This window comes from Lithobates pipiens, unplaced genomic scaffold (genome assembly GCF_037356315.1).
Source record: "Lithobates pipiens isolate NorthernLeopardFrog02 unplaced genomic scaffold, aLitPip1_a1.2 Scaffold_22, whole genome shotgun sequence".
Taxonomy (NCBI): domain Eukaryota; kingdom Metazoa; phylum Chordata; class Amphibia; order Anura; family Ranidae; genus Lithobates; species Lithobates pipiens.
In genome coordinates, this window is record NW_027507784.1 from 126,265,740 (window position 1) to 126,285,527 (window position 19,788).

The following is a 19,788-nucleotide window of genomic DNA, read 5'->3' on the forward strand; positions in this document are numbered from 1 at the left end:
CTTCGGTACTTAAAAAAAAATCTTTAAAAAAAATCCCTTGTAATAGGAATATGGCATGATCAATCCTCTTTACAGTGAGTTATGAAGTCAGTAAGACCCCACATCTCACCTCTAGGCTGAGAAGCCTGAAATAATAATAAAATAAAATAAAATAAAAAAAATAAACGATCTCGGCTTCCCATCCAAGGAGGCGCCATTTGAATGCAGAGGCATTGCGCTCGGCCTCCGAATGATCATAGAGACTCCTGGCGACCATCTGGTCCTCCGGAAAACTCTATGGTAAACATCCGGGGCCAGCCGGTCCATTGGTGAGTCAGTAGAAGCACTGGAGGGCGACGGGAGGGGGAACATCCACTCTCGCCCCCCCCCCCCCCGTAAGAACGATCAAGCGGTAGTACAGCCGCTATGATCATTCTTATGGTGTAGGGAATTGCTGGCTGAAAAGGCCGATATCTGAATGATGCCTATAGCTGCAGGCATCATTCAGATATACCCGCTCAAAGTCAAGGGCGTCATATGATAGCGTGCGGGAAGTTGCTAAGGACCCAGCCTATAAGCAGTTAGTAACCCTTTCTAGGACTTAGGCAGCCCATACATGGGTGCAAATTTCTTTCCTGCAAACACGTCTTGCAGGAAAGAAATTTGCACGATTTCCTTATCAACACAGTGCTGACGGGGGAAACAGAAATTGTCTTCTCAAAGCAGAGGATGACAGGAGAAGACAGTGATTACCACTAGCAGCTATAGCAGCTGCTTGCAATAATCGCACGAAAATTTGCCACCCTGGTTGTACCAAAGTTGATCAAACGATTAACTTGGTATATTCAGCCTGCTCATTAATGGTAAGAATCGTGTATTACCTTTAACTGTGAGTTTACTGTGCAAAATTATGTCCGCCTAGTCAAAATTCCTAAAAAAGATCTCACCATGGCTGCAGTTAATCTTTAATTATAGAATACAAATCGCAGCAGTGACTTTCAGATAGAAGATTCCCAGACATATCTCTTGCAGGGGTCTTCTGTCAGGACAGATGATTGGGGCAGTTTGGGTAAAGTGCTGGATCCAAAGCATGAATCCTGCTCGTAAGAACTCCACTAGAGCATTCGACATCAAGCAATTGTTTACCAGATTTGTAAGGCTGCCATCTGATCCTCTGTTTACCCATTCTCTAGGTTCTACCAAGGAGACTTTTTGGCCTCATCTGATGCCAGCTTTGGGCGAAAGGTCTTTCAAGCGGCTTTTTGAGCTTTAAGCATTTTCCATTTCTCTCTTGTATTCTGGGACCTGTTCGTATTTGCTGTGTTGCCCACCCCTCAGCTAGATTGCTTTTGGACTTCCCGAAGGTGAAAAACTTCTGTGTCCCTCAGTGGACGAGAAAGAAAACCGGATTTTTGTACTCGCTGTAAATGCCTTTTTCTTGAAGTACATTAAAAGACACAGCTCCAACTCCTCTGTATTTATGATCATGCTCTCAGTACTGCTTTGCTACAAAACTGGGGCATGCTGATATCAAATAGAAAAAAAATAGGATTACTGCGCTCTAGTCAAAGTCTACTTTATTGTAGAAAATCCATGAAATCGGGTACAATGCAGCAAGAGAGATGGAAATATCCCAGAGGGTATCCTATTTTCTTAATTTGAAGCCTACAGTTGCGTGCCGGACTGGCACCCGGTGTTTGGGCGCATGTAAGTGCACTGACGTAGAGAAGTATTAGAGTGTATGAGGCATGCTGTGGTAGTAGGAGAGGTTATTTGGGGCAGGATTTTAAATTTTTTTGCCAGTGCCAAATTTTCTTGGCAGTGCAACCAGAAGACAAAAGACTTCCTGTATCCCTCAACTGACCCAAAGAAAAGGATTTTGAGTACAAAAAAAAGACTATTTTTCCCAAATAAATATATAATGATGGTTTCTGATGCACAGTGTTTTTACAAAAACTACAGTTAAGCCTACATATATTTGAACACGGGCATAATTTTCATACTTCTGGCTCTGTATGCCACCAGAATAAAATTAAACAATCTAAAGGAATTTGAAGTGCAGACTTTAAGCTTTAGAGCAGTGTTCCCCCGAAAATTATTTATTTTTTAAGAGTCAGCAGCTACAAATACTGCAGCTGCTGACTTTTAAAATATGGAAACTTACCTGTCCAGGGCACCCGGAATGTCCTCACCCGAAGCCGATCTGTCCCTCGGCCCTTGGTTGGAGGCGCCGCCATCTTCAGTAAGGGAATCAGGAAGTGAAGCCTTGCGGCTTCACAGCCTGGTTCCCTACGGCACATGCACGAGTCACACTACGCGTCCTTACTGGTCTCTGCTGTCTTTTGGGACCTGTGTGGCTCCCAGAAGACAGCGCAGGGGGCGGAGGAGGGGCCGGACATGGCATCATTATTAGATCATTATCATCATCGTTAATCTATGCCCAGAAGTGGGAGCAAATACCTGGATTATACAGGTATATGCTCCACCCTGAAAGGTGCCACATGTGACACCGGGGGGGGGGGGGGGGGGCGGAAGTATCCGATCAGCGGAAGTTCAATTTTTGGGTGTAACTCCACTTTAATTCAAGTGGTTGAACATAAATATCTATGCTGCCCCCTCCCCCCCCCCCCCCAAAAGGTGCCACATGTGACACCGGGGGGCGGAAGAATCCGATCGGCGGAAGTTCCATTTTTGGGTGGAACTCCGCTTTAATTCAAGAGGTTAAACATAAATATCAAGTACAAATCTTAGGAACGTCAACCATTTTTATACATAATTCCCCCATTTTCAGGGGCTCAAATGTAATTGGACAAATGAATATAATCATGTTCATTTTTAATATTTTGTTGAGAATCCTTTACTGGCAATGACTGCCTGATGTTTGGAACCCATGGACATTTCCAAAGACTGGGTTTCTTCCATTCTGATGCTTTGCCAGGCTTTAACTGCAGCTTTCTTCAGTTGCTCTTTGTGGGTCTTTCTGCCTTTTAGTTTTGCCTTTAGCAAGTGAAATGCATGCTCAATTGAGTTGAGATCAAGTGATTGACTTGACCATTGCAGAATATTCCACTTCTTTTCCTTCCGAAACTCCTGGGTTGCTTTTGCAGTGTGTTTTGGATCATTGTCCATCTGTACTGCGAAGCACCCTCCAATCAACTTTGCTGCATTTGGCTGAATCTGGGCTGACAGTATATCTCTAAATACTGCAGAATTCATCCAGCTGCTTCTGTCACATCAATAAACACCAATGACCTAGTGCCACTGGAAGCCATGCATGCCCATGCCATCACACTGCCTCCAACATGTTTTACAGATGTGTGCTTTGGATAATGAGCTGTTCTAAGCCTTCTCCACGCTTTTTTAATCTTCGTTTCATCTGCCCAAAGAATGCTTTTCCAGAGTCTAATCTAGCTTATGAACCTTATGGTGAACTCTCTCTGTATTTGCTCTCGTGAAGTCTTCTCTTGATTGTAGAATTTGACAATGATATTCACCTCCTGGAGATTGTCCTTCACTTGAGTGGATGTTGTGAATGGGTTTTTCTTTACCATAGAGAGGATCCTACAATCATCCACCACTATTGTCTAGAATGGACGTCCAGGCCTTTTTATATTGCTAAGCTCACTAGTGCATTCCTCTTTCCTCAGAATGTACCAAACTGTCATTTTGGCCACTCCTAATGTTGCTGCTATCTCTGATGTATTTGTTTCATTTTTGAAGCCTTACAACAGCCTGTTTCACTTGCATGAACAGCTCCTTTGAATGCATGATGTTGGTTCACAGCAATAGATTTCAAATTCAAATACCACACTTAGAATAAACTCCAGACATTTTACCTGCTTAATTGATAAAGAAATAACCAAGGAGTAGCCCACACCTGGCCATGAAACTGCTTTTCATTTAATTGTCCAATTACTTTTGGTCCCATGGAAAAGGGGGGCTGGCTATTCTTAAGAGTTGTAATTCCTAATGGACCTAACTGTATATGTCCTCTTAGGATTTATAGCTACAGTGCTTTACAAAAGTATTCGGCCCCTTTTAACTTTTCAACCTTTTGCCATATTTCAGGCTTCAAACATAAAGATATAAAATTTACATTTTTTGTGAATAATCACCAACAAGTGGGACACAATTGTGAAGTGGAACGAAAGCTATTGGATAATTTAAACTTTTTTAACAAATAAAAAACTGAAAAGTGGTGCGTGCAAAATTATTCGGCCCCTTTACTTTCAGTGCAGAAAACTCACTCCAGAAGTTCAGCGAGGATCTCTGAATGATCCAGTGTTGTCCTAAATGACTGATGGTGATAAATAGAATCCACCTGTGTGTAATCAAGTCTCTGTATAAATGCACCTGCTCTGTGATAGTCTCAGGGTTCTGTTGAAAGTGCAGAGAGCATCATGAAGACCAAGGAACACACCAGGCAGGTCCGTAATACTGTTGTGGAGAAGTTTAAAGCCGGATTTGGATACAAAAAGATTTCCCAAGCTTTAAACATCCCAAGGAGCACTGTGCAAGCGATCATTTTGAAATGGAAGGAGTATCAGACCACTGCAAATCTACCAAGACCTGGCCGTCCCTCTAAACTTTCAGCTCAGACAAGGAGAAGACTGATCAAAGATGCAGCCAAGAGACCCATGATCACTCTGGATGAACTGCAGAGAACTACAGCTGAGGTGGGAGAGTCTGTCCATAGGACAACAATCAGTCGTACACTGCACAAATCTGGCCTTTATGGAAGAGTGGCAAGAAGAAAGCCATTTCTCAAAGATATCCATAAAAAGTCTCGTCTAACGTTTGCCACAAGCCACACCAAACATGTGGAAGAAGGTGCTCTGGTCAGATGAAACCAAAATCAAACTTTTTGCCCACAATGCAAAACGATATGTTTGGCGTAAAAGCAACACAGCTCATCACCCTCAACACACCATCCCCACTGTCAAACATGGTGGTGGCAGCATCATGGTTTGGGCCTGCTTTTCTTCAGCAGGGACAGGGAAGATGGTTAAAATTGAGGGGAAGATGGATGCAGCCAAATACAGGACCATTCTGGATGAAAACCTGTTGGAGTCTGCAAAAGGCCTGAAACTGGGACGGAGATTTATCTTCCAACAAGACAATGATCCCAAACATACAGCAAAATCTACAAAGGAATGGTTCACAAATAAACGTATCCAGGTGTTAGAATGGCCAAGTCAAAGTCCAGACCTGAATCCAATCGAGAATCTGTGGAAAGAGCTGAAAACTGCTGTTCACAAACTCTCCATCCAACCTCACTGAGCTCGAGCTGTTTTGCAAGGAAGAATGGGCAAGAATTTCAGTCTCTCGATGTGAAAAACTGATAGAGACATACCCCAAGCGACTTGCAGCTGTAATCGCAGCAAAAGGTGGCTCTACAAAGTATTAACGCAAGGGGGCCGAATAATTTTGCACGCCCCACTTTTCATTTTTTTATTAGTTAAAAAAGTTTCAAAAATCCAATAGATTTCATTCCACTTCACAATTGTGTCCCACTTGTTGGTGATTCTTCACAAAAAATAAAAATGTTATATCTTTATGTTTGAAGCCTGAAATGTGGCAAAAGGTTGAAAAGTTCAAGGGGTCCGAATACTTTCGCAAGGCACTGTATCTTAAATTGTCCATAGCCATAGTTCCTGTGGCCTCATATATTTGCTTTTGGCAGGCCCGGATGCTGATTGGCCAGTTTTACAACCATACTTTATATCTTTGATAGGGTTTATATTAAAATAGATCTTGGACTCTAAAGCCACCTACAGTCATTGGGTGATGGACAGTCTTGCATGTACAACACTGCCACTGAATAAAGTGTGCATTAGGCTAATGTTTAGGTTTGTGTCTATTAAAGTGGTTGTAAAGGCTCAAGGTTTTTTACATTCATGCATTTTATGCATGAAGGTAAAAAACCTTCTGTGTACAGCAGCCCCCCAATACCTGAACCCCATCAGGATCCAGTGATGTGCACGAGAGCCTCAGCTCTCCGAGAACTCTCCCTCCTCATTGAGTGAGACAGCAAGGGGAACCACTAGCTCCCATTTCTGTCAGTCACAGCCAATAAGGAGAGGGGGGCAGGGCCAAGCTACGACTCTTTGTGTGAATGGACACGCAGAGAAGCTTCTCAGGCATGAGCCTGTTTAGGTGTCCCCATAGAAAGCTGCTTGGTCTGGCGGCACAAGGCAGGAGGGAGGGGGCCAGTAGTGCCAACGGGGGGCCGGAGAAAAGGACTAAAGGGGTTGCTCTGTGAAAAACCACTGAGCAGGTAAGTATAACATGTTTGTTATTTTTTAATAATAAAAAAGTTGCCTTTTAATATCGCTTTAAGGAAGGAAGGGGGATGCATTGGTTACCACCATGTCACAAGGAGAAGCAATGGTGGTTGTCCTGAGAAATGTATTTCTGGTCATTTAGCCTTGCTGGATTCCAGTTCTTGGGGGAGCCATGAGAATACAGGAGTTCCCTGATGCAACCATAATTGACTGGACCATGCAAAGGCTTTCTAATGTCTCTAGCCACCTAAAAACAGGTGTGCAGAAACCATTAAAAAACTTTGGTGCAGAGTGCCTAATTGCAAATGCTCGGCACCAGAATATCTCTGGGAAAACAGTAGCTAACTGGCAAGATTTTCTAGGATGTCCAATCTTTTCTGTGATGTGTTGGCCGCAGTCCACAGATCTATGGGCTTTAGATATTAGATAACGTTCCATTCCTGCCTTTTTTGGCTGGATTAGGTGACAATCTAATTTCTGTGAGGTAGTGCCAAACAAGCATTTTTTGAGATGAATGAAAGTCTTGCCTGATTGCTGTTGTTTTCACTGATTTCTGTTCTTCTGTTGCTATAATCAGGAGCATCCATGCTACTATTAAGCTGTTGGTTACATACTTGTGCTCACTAGGGTATAAATATAAGTGTTGGGTATAAAGGTAAATGTTGATGTGCAGAAGGCTTATTGTTGTCCAACCTCCTGCTGGTCCTATCTGCTTTATACAGTACAATTGCTATCATACCCCTATAGCTAGTCCATTGTTTTTAGTGTGGGGTTGATCCAAATCTTGATTTGTAGGGAATAGCAGTAATGTACATTCGCTGTGTATCACTGTGAAGCATGAAGCAGTGCCTGTGTATGTAATGAACAAATATGGCTGCCCCCATACATATTAGAAGCACTTGATGGAAACAAGGTTGTCCACAGCAAGCTGATCTCTTTAAATAAATCTTAACCCACCTTGAGGACTATACATTCACTTTAATATTCTTTGTTTGCTCAGGTACTGAGTTTATTTGGAAGAACTTGAATATATCAAATGTATAATACATTGCTGTTACTATGGGCCCCATTGGAGGCATTCTGCTTTACAAAAAAGTGAACTGTTATGTGAGGTTCTAAGGCATAAATACTATTTGACATCTGATTAATGTTCCCTTCCCTGCTTTATTTCAGAACAAGAGGAGAACTTTGAGTTCATCATTGTGTCTCTCACTGGCCAGAGTTGGCACTTTGAAGCTACGAGTTATGAAGAGCGGGATTCCTGGGTACAGGCCATAGAGAGCCAGATTCTTGCCAGTCTACAGTCCTGTGAAAGTAGTAAAAACAAGGTGGGAATCCATTAAGAGGATATTTAATTATTATTGTTTTAATAAATATGTACTTGGGGAATTTGGTTGTGACAATTAAGTAATTTAACTTTCAGGATATTTCACAGAGAGCATCTGCCTGCTCATGGACATTTTTCTGCTTAAAATGGTAAAAATGTCTTTAATTTTGTCGGTTCCTATACCCCCCCTCTAGCAAATGCATTATTACTGTTGTGATTTCTTTAAAAAAAATAAAAATAAAAATTGACCTTAGGTTGAATATTGAGATACGTAGATAAACCCCTAAAGAGAGCTCTGTGATTTGCTACCATTATTGGTTGACTTGAGATATCTGCCACACACTGAGTGAGTTGTTTTTAATCAGTTGGCTGACTCATAGATTTGCATTGCAAGAGAACATCACCATTATTATGTAGCCCCGCAAAGCAGGAAGCAGAGCCTGCTTATGTAACAAGCATTAAAACTATGGCAAAAAAAGACCTACACCTTCAATAGAGTGCATTTGTTTACAGCTCTTAGACCCCTTTTACACTGCAGCGCTAAAAAAATAGTGCCTGCGAAGCGCCCTGAAATAGCCACTCCATTCACTTTCCCACTGGAGCGGTGCGCTGGTAGGACGGTAAAAAAAAGTCCTGCTAGCATCATCTTTGGAGCGGTGAAGGAGCAGTGTGTATACCGCTTCTTTATCGCTCCTGCCCATTGAAATCAATGGGGCAGCACGGCTATATCGCTGGCAAAGCGTGGTTTTAACCGTTTTTCAGCCACTAACGGAGATTAAAAGCGAATACCCCCGCAAATACTATGGTAAATCGCCGCTAAAAATAGGGGTGTTTTACCGCCATCGGACCCACTGCCCTAGTGTGAAAGGGGCCTTAACGCCTTAGAATTAGTGTTTTAAAAATAATTAAAATAATTAAGCATGGAAATGCAATTGTAACCCATCCCTACAGTCTGCATTTATTTTAACATGTCCTAAAGCAAGGCAGATACTTTCTGTATTGAGCCCAGCACAGTTTTCATACATGGGGGGGGGGGTCTCTGTACGCCGAGAATTCACATAAGCACTCCCTTTTGGCTTCATGTATAGAGAAGACTTTATTTTGAAAAGTACAGATCCTACTCTCCAGATTTTCTGTTCACTTCTTTCAGCTGTTAAATGCAGATTGTAGATACAAATTACATTACACTCTGTAGGTATACTACAGTATGTGCTTTAATTACTTGCTGAATATGTTCTGTTACATTGTAATGTATTAAAAGAGATGTATGGACAAAGATTTGTTGGGCCATACTTCTCATGTGGGTCACAGGAGTGCACTTAACTTTTGCACTCTTTTGACCCAGGATCAACTGACAGCGGGCTAGAGTCCGCTGTCGGCTGATGTCATAGAGCTACTCCAGTCTCTAGATATGATCTGACAATAATTTTGGGATCCACCCAGATTCATGACCGGTGGCTGGCTTGGCTTCTTAGCACATCGCCCCCTCCACAGCCCAGCACTAACAGTCACTGCGCCGTTTGTTCAGTGTGGACCCAAAAACTGTGCGATCAGCCATCATGTGATTGCCCAGTTCTCAGGCTTAGAGCTGGTGGGGAACAGCAGCAGCAGCAGCATCATCGGACTGATGCTAGAAGTGAAATAGTTGAACTAGTATACAGTCCAGAAATTAGAGAATGGCTATCTCTATGGGAGACCTGTCACTCAGGTGCTTTGCTCCATGACTGATTTCCTGTAAAGGCCTATCAATGCTATTATGTATTCAATATACTATTCGCTTGTAGCATTATACTGCCATTTCCTGTCATATATGGTAAGCTTGTCAGAAATATCTTCTGTATAGAAAGAGAAAAGGCACCTAATCTGTGGACAAGATATTAAGTTGAACCACTTCAGCGCCGGAAGGTTTTACCCCCTTAATGACCAGGGCATTTTTTGCGATACGGCACTGCATTATTTTAACTGACTATTGCGCAGTCGTGCAACGATGTACCCAAACAAAATTGATGTCCCTTTTCCCCCACAAATAGAGCTTTCTTTTGGTGGTGTTTAATCACATCTGTAGTTTTTATTTTTTGCTCTATAAACAAAAAATGTGCACATTTTGAAAAAAAATATATATATTTTTTACTTTCTGCTATAAAACATAGCTAATAGAAATATGTAAAAAAAAACAATTTTTTTCATCAATTTTAGGCCAATATGTATTCTGCTACATATTTTTGGTAAACAAAAACCCCAATACGTGTATATTGATTGGTTTGCGCAGACTTTATCGCATCTACAAACTATGGGATCTTTTTATGGCATTTTTATTTTTTACTAGTAATGGCGGCTATCAGCGATATTTGGCGGGACTGCGACATTGCGGAAGCCACATTGAACACTAAGTGGCACTTTTTGGGGACCAGTCACACTAATAGTGACGAGTGCTAAAGAAATTGCGCTGCCGCTGTATAAAAGACACTGGCAGGGAAGGGGTTAACATCAGGGGCGGTCAAGGGGTTATATGTACTCCTAGGGAATTCTTTCTTCCTCCAGTCAGTCCACCCCTCACACAGTTAGAGAGAGATCTGTGTTCCTGAGTAGCAGGAATCACAGATCGCTCTCTTCCTCTGTGACAGAACGACGGCCTGCCTTGTTTACATAGGCAGACAGCCGCTCTGCCTCTCCAAAGAATGATTACGAGTAGCTGGTGGCGGCACCTCAGACCTGGAAGACAAAACAACGTACAGGTACATTGTTTCACATAGCCGGGCCGCCCTGCCACAGTAAATATGTGGTGGGCGGTCCAGAAGCGGTAAAATCAGTTTTTGGTTTTTCTTATTGTTTTTTTTTTTAAGCACTTTTTTTGTCATTTTAGAGGATGTGGATGACCATCTTTCAGTCTACAGACATCCTGACACTAGCGGGTTTAAAAAGAAATGTTTCTTGTAGAGGGAACTTATAGCTTCTTGTGTATATTATTATTTCAACATGATAAAAAGATGGGATGAACACTTTTGTTTGCGCACATGCCTTCTGAGTTTTGGCAAACACTCTAATGGGATCATTGATGAATTGCAGTCACATAAAATTCACAGCTTCGATGTTCAGAAATGTTAATCCTATCAGAGAAGTCGCTTTGCTGAGTACTCACACTCTACCATCTGACCCTTTTCTTGCTCTTTTTCCCATTCAGTCTCGTCTCACCAGCCAGAATGAAGCTTTAGCGCTACAGTCAATTCGCAATTTACCAGGAAATTCTCATTGTGTGGACTGTGATGCACCAAGTAAGTATAGATCCCTAGAGAACGCACAATGAACTATCTTCCTGCTCTCCTACAAATAGACAAACATTAGAGGGCCTCCTCCGGATAAGCAGACTGCTGGTATTCTTAACCTCACATTCTCCAAGTACAAAGTCATCAGAGAGTAAACCTCCCATATTCCTAAGTACGTAGGGACCCACGGAGATGTGAAGGTCTCTTAAGATACGTGTTAGATGCCTTCTTTGGAAAAGCATGATTAAGTAATTTTTCTGCTGATTTCATGGTGAGTCGGTCCCTAGAGGGCACTGTTGTACATGGATTGTAAACACTTGTTCTCTTTGTAGCAATTGCAGGTTCCATATATACTAAAAATCAAGTAAGCCTAAAATAGAATTTACTAAATTAGTAATTAGCAAAATTGACAATTAAATATTAACTATGTATTTATAGAAAATAACATATTTATCATGGTACATAAATTAATTGGATAGCTAAGTGCAGTAAGCTCTTTGTAGATAATGTAACTGCAGGGTAGATTTTTTTTTTTTTTTTCTAAATAACACATAATTGTGTGTTGATTGCCAGAATGCTCCCAACTCAAGTATTCTAGGCTTTAGGCTCATTTACACCACTGTGTGTGGGCACTAATGTCTTTCGAGTGACATTCAATAGCAAAATGCAGGTCAGTGCACCCATAGGACTGCAGAAGATGGGTAAGGAGGTTGAGATTTCCCAATGTACACCAAGCTATGGGAATGGGTCCTGTTCAACACAAAATATTTTCTCATCTCCATACCTTTTGCCTTTTCTGCAAAATGCAGCAGAGTGCTTGACAACGCACCTCAAGTGACTGAGTTGTTAGTAAAACTAAATGAACAACTTAGGATGGGCAATCTGATAACACGTAGGAGAGGGTCTGATATGTTGGGGTACTCCTAGGCCATAAGGAGTGCTTAACAATTTGAAGTGCTTATTATTGCATATTGTCTTTTTAGAAGGTTTCTATGTGGCCTGGCTGATCCTTCAGAGAAGGAAGAAAGGTTTTAATTATGTGTAGGGGTGCTTCGGTCAATCAGGGAATTGCAGAATAAACATTGGTGGGACCTGGTGCAGATGACATGCAGATATCGTCAAGTCAGTTACTTGGGAGGACATATCTGCCCTGTCTATGGCTAGACATGCAGTCCATACATTGATCTTTTTTTTTTGTTCATTTATACAGCAGGTTGAACAAATAAGAATGATCCAATTCCCCCATCCATACATTCAATGCGGATGGGGGAATCCTTCCCACTGTGATGTTGTATTGTTCTTACAGTGGGTAGATTTCCCGCAGTTAGAATACATGGATCAGTGTTGCTAACTACAGTGAGGGGGGGAAAGTATTTTATCCCCTGCTGATTTTGTACGCTTGCCCAATGACTAAGAAATTATCAGTCTATAATTTTAAGGATAGGTTTATTTTAACAGTGAGAGACAGAATAACAACAAAAATATCCAGACAAACGTATTTCAAAAAAGCTATAAATTGATTTGCATTTTAATGAGTGAAATAAGTATATGATCCCCTATCAATCGGCAAGATTTTCTGGCTCCCAGGTGTCTTCTATAGAGGTAAGGAGCTGAGATTAGGAGCGTTCTCTTAAAGGGAGTGCTCCTAACCTCAGCTTGTTACCTGTATAAAAGACACCTGTCCACAGAAGCAATGAATTAGTTTCCAATCTCTCCACCATGGCCAAGACCAAAGAACTGTCCAAGGATGTCGGGGACAAGATTGTAGACCTACACAAGGCTGAAATGGGCTACAAAACCATTGCCAAGCAGCTTGGTGAGAGGGTGACAACAGTTGGTGCGATTATTCGCAAATGGAAGAAACACAAAATAACTGTCCATCTCCCTCGGTCTGGGACTCCATACAAGATCTCACCTCAGGGAATTTCAATGATCATGAGAACGGCAATTAATCAGCCCAGAGCTACACAGGAGATTCTTGTCAATGATCTCAAGGCAGCTGGGACCATAGTCGCCAAGAAAACAATTGATAAAACACTACACCGTGAATGGCTGAAATCCTGCAGCACCCGCAAGGTCCCCCTGCTCATCAAGCCCATTTGAAGTTTGCTAATGAACATCTGAATTATTCAGAGGAGAACTGGGTGAATATGTTTGTGGTCAGATGAGACTAAATTCAAGCTCTTTGCCATCAACTCAACTCGTCATGTTTGGAGGAGGAGGAATGCTGCCTATGACCCCAAGAACACCATCCCCACTGTCAAACATGGAGGTGGAAACATTATGCTTTCGGGTGTTTTTCTACAACTCCACCGCAGACTGGGCCATGTATCGTCAAATCTTGAGTGAGAACCTCCTTCTCTCAGCCAGGGCATTGAAAATGGGTCGTGGATGGGTATTCCAGCATGACAGTGACCCAAAACACACGGCCAAGGCAGCAAAGGAGTGGCTCAAGAAGAAGCACATTAAGGTCCTGGAGTGGTCTAGCCAGTTTCCAGACCTTAATCCAATAGAAAATATGTGGAGGGAGCTGGAGGTTTTGAGTTACCAAACATCATCCTCAAAACCTTAATCTTGGAGAGGATCTGCAAACAGGAGTGGGACAAAATCCCTCCAGAGATGTGTGCAATCCTGGTGGCCCACTACAAGAAATTTCTGACCTCTTTGATTGCCAACAAGGGTTTTGCCACCAAGTACTAAGTCATGTTTTACTAAGGGGTCAAATACTTATTTCACTCATTAAAAGCCAAATCAAATACTTTTTTCCCCTCACTGTATAGCTGGCAGCACTGATCGTTTGGGAAAAACACAACAGGCGGGTTTATACACAAGTTGATTGATTGACTTGTGTACATCAGCCTTCACATACATGGATCAAAATTTGCCCGGCCCTGCTGAATCGGCTGAATTTCGATCTATATATGGCTGGCTTTAGCTCACAGATTAGTCTGTGTAAATAAACATTGCCTATAGGTTATTGATGTGAAAATGAATTCAGTATAAGGGCACATTATGTAGGGCATTTGAGTCTGCATAATATGTGAAGGTGCAAATTACGCTTGTAATGGAGTGTAAAGCTGGGTGTTTACTAGTAGAATTTCGTTCAACATATTTAATTGTAAGAACATTGGACTTTCATTTGATTAATCATTAGTGGGGTCAAATTATTGTTTGTTTTCAACTGCAATAATGAGAAAATTCAAAGGATCAGGGTGAAATTTTTTTCTCAAATGTACGAATTTCTACCAGTGTGTGTGGTTTTCGTTAAATCCATTCCAAAATCAAATGTTAAAAGCAATGTCTTGAAGGAACGTTGGAAGTTGTGAGAATTTTCCTACATATTTTCGTTCAAAATTCCACTAGTGTATTCCCAGCTTTACTAGAAGCAAGCCACACATTTGAAGCCATTGAAGGTATTTCTTATTCTATGACATTATTTAAATAGCACTGACATGTACCAAAATTTGCTACAATTGCCATTTTGTGTAGCCTTTCCTTGGACCAAAGATACATGGGTTTTGAGATGTTCAACCCACATACACATCAGCCTTTTTTCCAACCTTGTTAAATTATGTAACTGTTACACTGATAGAGAAAAATTATTACTCAGGTTATGCATTCATTCTTAATGATTTTGAGGCCTTGGCACTTTGATAATTGTTACTCTACTAGACAGAATAAATATGCAGTACATTTTTATTATGTGGACAGCCCATCCACAACATTCACAAAATGGTATTTCAATTATAGGTGGAGTCTGATGGTCGAAATCACCTTCTGGTTATCTTTGGCTCTGGGGATTTCACCAGTAAGACCTCCCAACCCAACCCATTGGTCTTGGAGTTTTGAGTGCTCCCACTTTTGTAGCATTCTGCAAAAATAGAATATATTAAAAATCCAAGAGGTGATCTCTGACCTATAGGCTTCTTTCAGTATACTTTATTTTAAAAATTTCTTAACACCTATTAGGAACAGACACAGGAAATTAGAAAGATGAGGCTTCTACAAATATTGGACTAGACTAGGTATAGTAATGTGTAAAAACAAGATTTTTTTTTTTTAAAGTCATTGCCAAATCTGGCATTAATACATTTATTTGTTTTATGCCCCCCTGCTAATCTTCTTTTTTAATTTTCATAGGCCCAGACTGGGCCAGCCTGAACCTTGGAGCCCTGATGTGCATAGAGTGTTCTGGAATTCATCGCAACTTGGGGACTCATCTATCCCGTGTCCGTTCCTTGGACCTTGATGACTGGACGCCTGAGCTCATAAAAGTCATGTCGGCTATTGGGAATGAGCTGGGCAACAGCATATGGGAAGGAAGCAGTCAAGGACACGTGAAGCCATGTTCAGAAAGCCCCAGGTCAGTAACAAATGCTACCTGTTGTCTGCTGCTGAGTCCATTCTAGAAATGTATTCAACCACTGCAGTGCCAGCCTTCACAACATTCATTACCAGGCCATTTTTCAGTTTCAGCTGTAATAGTTTTACTGACAATTACTTACAATTACTTACAACATCATGCAACACTGTACCCAAATAAATGTTATACCTTCTTTTTTTTATTTTTTTATTTTTTTTGTTTTTTACAAATGCATCTTTTTTTGCGGTATTTAGTAGCCATTGTTTTCTTATTTTTTACTATATTAAGGAGAAAAAAAAGACATTTCTTTACTTTTTGTTCTAAAACATATCGTATAAAAATACCGGGACAGTACAAACACCCCTCAAAATGACCTGTTGTAGAAAGTAGACACCCTAAGGTGATCTCGTTTTTTGCAACAATTTTTTGGGGAAGTTAAGAAAAATGCTGTTATTGAGGTTGTCAAAACATGTGGCTTGGTAATGGTTCACTGCACTAGATACACCAATTTTTATTTTGTTTCTTTTTAGCCCATGGTGTGTGAAACGCAACCAAAACGTCCACCCGGTGGCAAAAAAAGTGCACACACTTAAAGAGTGACACAAAATGTGCAACGGGTGTTACACTGATCCTCCCTAGGAAGGACCTAACCCTGATCCCCGGGGCGTTGGGCATTTCACTGGGTCCATCTGGCCGAAACCAGACGGATCCCCTTCCTCTGGAAGGTCTGCCGTAACAGACCCACCCAAGTACTCGGTGGGGCTCCCACGAAGGGAGACCCCATGAGAGAAGGAGAACCAAGTCAAAAGGCCATGTCCACTACCTCCCAAGACTTTTAGAGTAGGCCCAAGGACCCGCACCCTACTCATCACACTGTGACAAACATGTATACACCAAACAAAAAAATTACAACACAAGGGTAAAATGAATAGGAAAGGGGGGAGAAGGAAGTGGGAGAAGTGAAAGATTGACCATTCAATAATGTACAGATTATACACAGAGGGAGGAGGAGTTAAAGGGGTTAATGTGCAGGTCACATGCAGTTGGGGGAGATGAAGATGGAAAAGTACAGTAGAGAGAAGGGGTTGAAAAAAAAACTTATCCTACAATAACATTTATTTAACAGGCACCCTTTCACCTTCCCCATCCCCTTGAATCTGCTGCTGTCTACCTAAATAAATGAGAAATCATCCATGGGATTCTTTCCTGGGCTTTCTCCATTGTGAGAGAATAGGGAATGCTCTCATATGTAAATAGTAGTACAGCAATTACAAGGCACAGAGCCACTCTGTGCATTTTGCTTATGATCTGCATGCACACAATATAATCATAGTGCAAGTCTTTTAAATTGATGCCATATGTTGTTTTTATTTTTGTACTGTTCAACCAAAAGTAAGATTGTAATTGTGTTTGCGGTCAACTTAAAGCTGAACTCCAGCCAAGCAGCTAAGCATAGCTGAAGATAACAAATATGGAGACCATTCTACATGCCTTGAAATGTGTCATTTTGTTAGACATTCTTCTGATTCAATGTTTCAGCAGCACTGCTCGGTAAGGGTCCTTTCACACTGAGGAGTCATTCAAGTGCTTTTGTAAAAAAAAAAAAAACTCCTGAAAAGCTCAAGAAAAATGCTTCCCTTTAGAATCAATGAATGTTTTCAGACTGGGTTGATGCGTTTTTGTTGCAATGAAAAAAATCCTGCTTGCAGCATCTTTGGAGCATTTTTGGGGAGCTAAAAAAAAAAACACAAAAAATGCTAATTTCCATTGAAATGAATTGGAACTGCCTCAAAACGCCCCCAATAAGCCTTTTTGTTACAGTTTTTGAGTCACGTGTCCTTTAAAAACCGCACCAAGAGCAATGCAAAAACTCTCCATTAGACCCCTTTCACACTGATAGTGCTCCGCATTAGCGGTGAAGTGGTTTTAGCAGGGGTTTACCGTTGTTTTACCGGTGCTATGCGGGGCACTTTTAACCCCCCGCTAGCGGACGAAGAAAGGGTTTAAATGCACCGAAAAGCACCGCTGGCAAAGCAATTTACAGGCGCTTCATCAGCTCTGATCATTGATTTCAATGGTCAGGGCGGTGGAGGAGCGGTGTATACAAGAATACAAATATGCAGCTTGCAAGACTTTTTCTAACGTCCTGCAAGTGCACCGCTCCAGTGTGAAAACACTCGGCCTTTCACACTGGGTCTGCCGGGGAGGCATTTTTCATGCGCTATTTTTAGCCCTTTGGCACCTGAAAAACGCCTCCAGTGTAAAAGGATTTTAACACATAGGCATTTTACTGGCAGTTTTGAAGTGAACCAGTGTGAAAGTGTGCCCTGAGTAACACTGTCAAATACATCCGCACTTACCTGATTGGACAATGGTGCAGCAGCAACCGAATGAAACGGTCATCTCTCGAGATGAGCTTGGGTATCAAACTCATCTCTATTTAAACATGAAAGTTCACTTATAGTCCATGTCATTGATAAATATGCACATGTGTCCATGTAAGGACACCAATGTCACCAGCATTCCGCCCCATTGTTTGTGTGCTAGAGGGAAGCGGTGAACAACCAGGCCTGCAGAAGGCTGGACTAGAAAATAGTGCCACGTTCATGTTTTGAATAGAGATGAGTTTGGAGGGTGCCCAAGCTCATCTTTAGTCGTCCTTCTGCTACTCTTTGTCCTTCTGTTGGCACTTTCACTTTCAGTGCATTTGCATTCAGTACTTGTGTGGTTTGCTGCCCGTATGTGTGCTGCTATGCAGGGGATCACATGACCAGGGCAAATTCAGATATTTACATTTGCTTTTAAAAGTATGTTTAAAGGATAAGTTCACCTTTTTAAAAAATAAATAAATAAATGCACTTTTTTTTCAGGTAAAGAAATTTTTTTATTTATTTATTTCTAAGGACCCTGCAGAGAATTAAACCTGTGATCAGCAGATCAGGGGTGCAATATCAGGTATTTGCAGACTCAGCATAGCTATCTGTCCTTCCCCATACAGGCAGGCAATTACCTGAGAGCAGGAAGATCAATGGACTATGAGAGTGCTCACCAGCACCCTCATAGTTCATTGAGAACTATGAGCTGTCAGCCGCAATTTCTGGAGGTACTTGTAGGCATGCATTCACAGGAAACTGAATGAGACAGCCATGTGGGGAAAAGATCCCTCGCTCGCTGTCACAGGGAGCGGGGATCAGTGGGAGAGGCTGCAGATGCTGGAACGTGTTACGCGTTCCACCCTAAAAAACAGGTGATGAACTTATTCTTTAATGATATTTTAATGCATATATTATTGCACTTGTTTGTGTTGCATAAATCTGCCAGGATTTCAGCTTTTATTCTATTCAGGGTTGTGTGTATTTGGCTTACTATGTGCAAATGGCCTTAAAGTGCTACTGGACGTTTTACCCCTCAACCGTAAAATCAGTCTGTATATGGCAGTGGTTCTCAACTCCTGTCCTCAGGACCCACTAACAAGTCAGATTTTAAGTATATTGGGGAGATGCAGACTAGAATACTGGAATCATTGAGCAGCTAATTATATCACCTGTGATGTGTTTCAGCTATCTTGCAAACCTGGCCTGTTGTTGGGTCCTGAGGACAGGAGTCTAAAACCACTGTTATATGCAGTAAAGCATGCTTGTTATACTCACTGTAGATTCTAAGGGCTTAAAGTGATTATTTAAAAAAAAAAACAGGACTTTACAAACATGTTATACTTACCTGCTCTGTGTAGTGGATTTGCACAGAGCAGCCCCGATTCGACTCTTCTCAGGTCCTTCTTCAGTGCTCCTGGCCCCTCCCTCCTGTCCAGTGGCCTGCAGCTTGCTATGGGGGCAGCCTAGCTGTAGCTCCCTGTGTCCATTCAGACACGGAGCTGCTGTTCGGCCCCGCTCCCTTTCTCCCCCGATTGGCTAACTTACTTTGATTGACAGTCGCCGGAGACAATGGCGCCGTTGATATGTACCAGCCAATCAGGAGGAGAGTCTCAGACAAAAAAAACTCCTGGGCATTGCTGGATAGAGATGGGGCTCAGGTAAGTATTATAGGGTGCTTGGGAGGCTACTGCACACAGAAGGCTTTTTATCTTAATGCATAGAATGTATTAGGATAAAAAACCTTCTGCCTTTACAACTCCTTTTAATCCTGCACAATGTGTAAAAGGCTGCTTGATGTGGTCTTTTTTGATCACCCCTTTTTCCATAGTCCCCAACCCATCTCCTGATGGTACAGTCTTGGAGGCACTCTGCACTTGCTCAGTTTGATGTGTACTGCTAGAGATTTTTTTGGGGAGGGTGCATGTGATCAGCACAGGGCCAATTGCCACTGTCCAAAGAGAGGGTCAGGGGTTATGCCGCCTCATAGGACAGTCTGGGGAGAATGAAAGCTCCTCCTACAAGCTTTAACCCGAGCTTGGCCGGACACTGATAGAAATCACAAGACTGATATATACTGCTGATGAGAAAAGGTATTTAGCAGTTTATATTTAGGCTTGGTTCACATATATGCAAATTGTATGCATCCGATTTGCATAACATGTGAATCAGACTGGCTTGCCATGGAGCCGATTCACAC

The 19,788-nt window shown here is 41.8% G+C and overlaps 1 protein-coding gene across 8 annotated transcripts in view; it reads left to right on the plus strand.

Annotated features, from left to right (window-relative positions):
* The window catches only part of AGAP1 (ArfGAP with GTPase domain, ankyrin repeat and PH domain 1), a 601,134-nt gene that overhangs the window by 535,637 nt on the left and 45,709 nt on the right, over nucleotides 1-19,788 (plus strand). For all 8 annotated transcript variants that reach the window (XM_077448231.1, XM_077448233.1, XM_077448232.1 and 5 more), the window contains 3 exons: nucleotides 7,437-7,591; nucleotides 10,772-10,862; nucleotides 14,994-15,216. In XM_077448231.1, coding sequence (XP_077304357.1) covers nucleotides 7,437-7,591; nucleotides 10,772-10,862; nucleotides 14,994-15,216 — 469 coding nt within the window. The remainder of the gene's footprint in view (nucleotides 1-7,436; nucleotides 7,592-10,771; nucleotides 10,863-14,993; nucleotides 15,217-19,788) is intronic.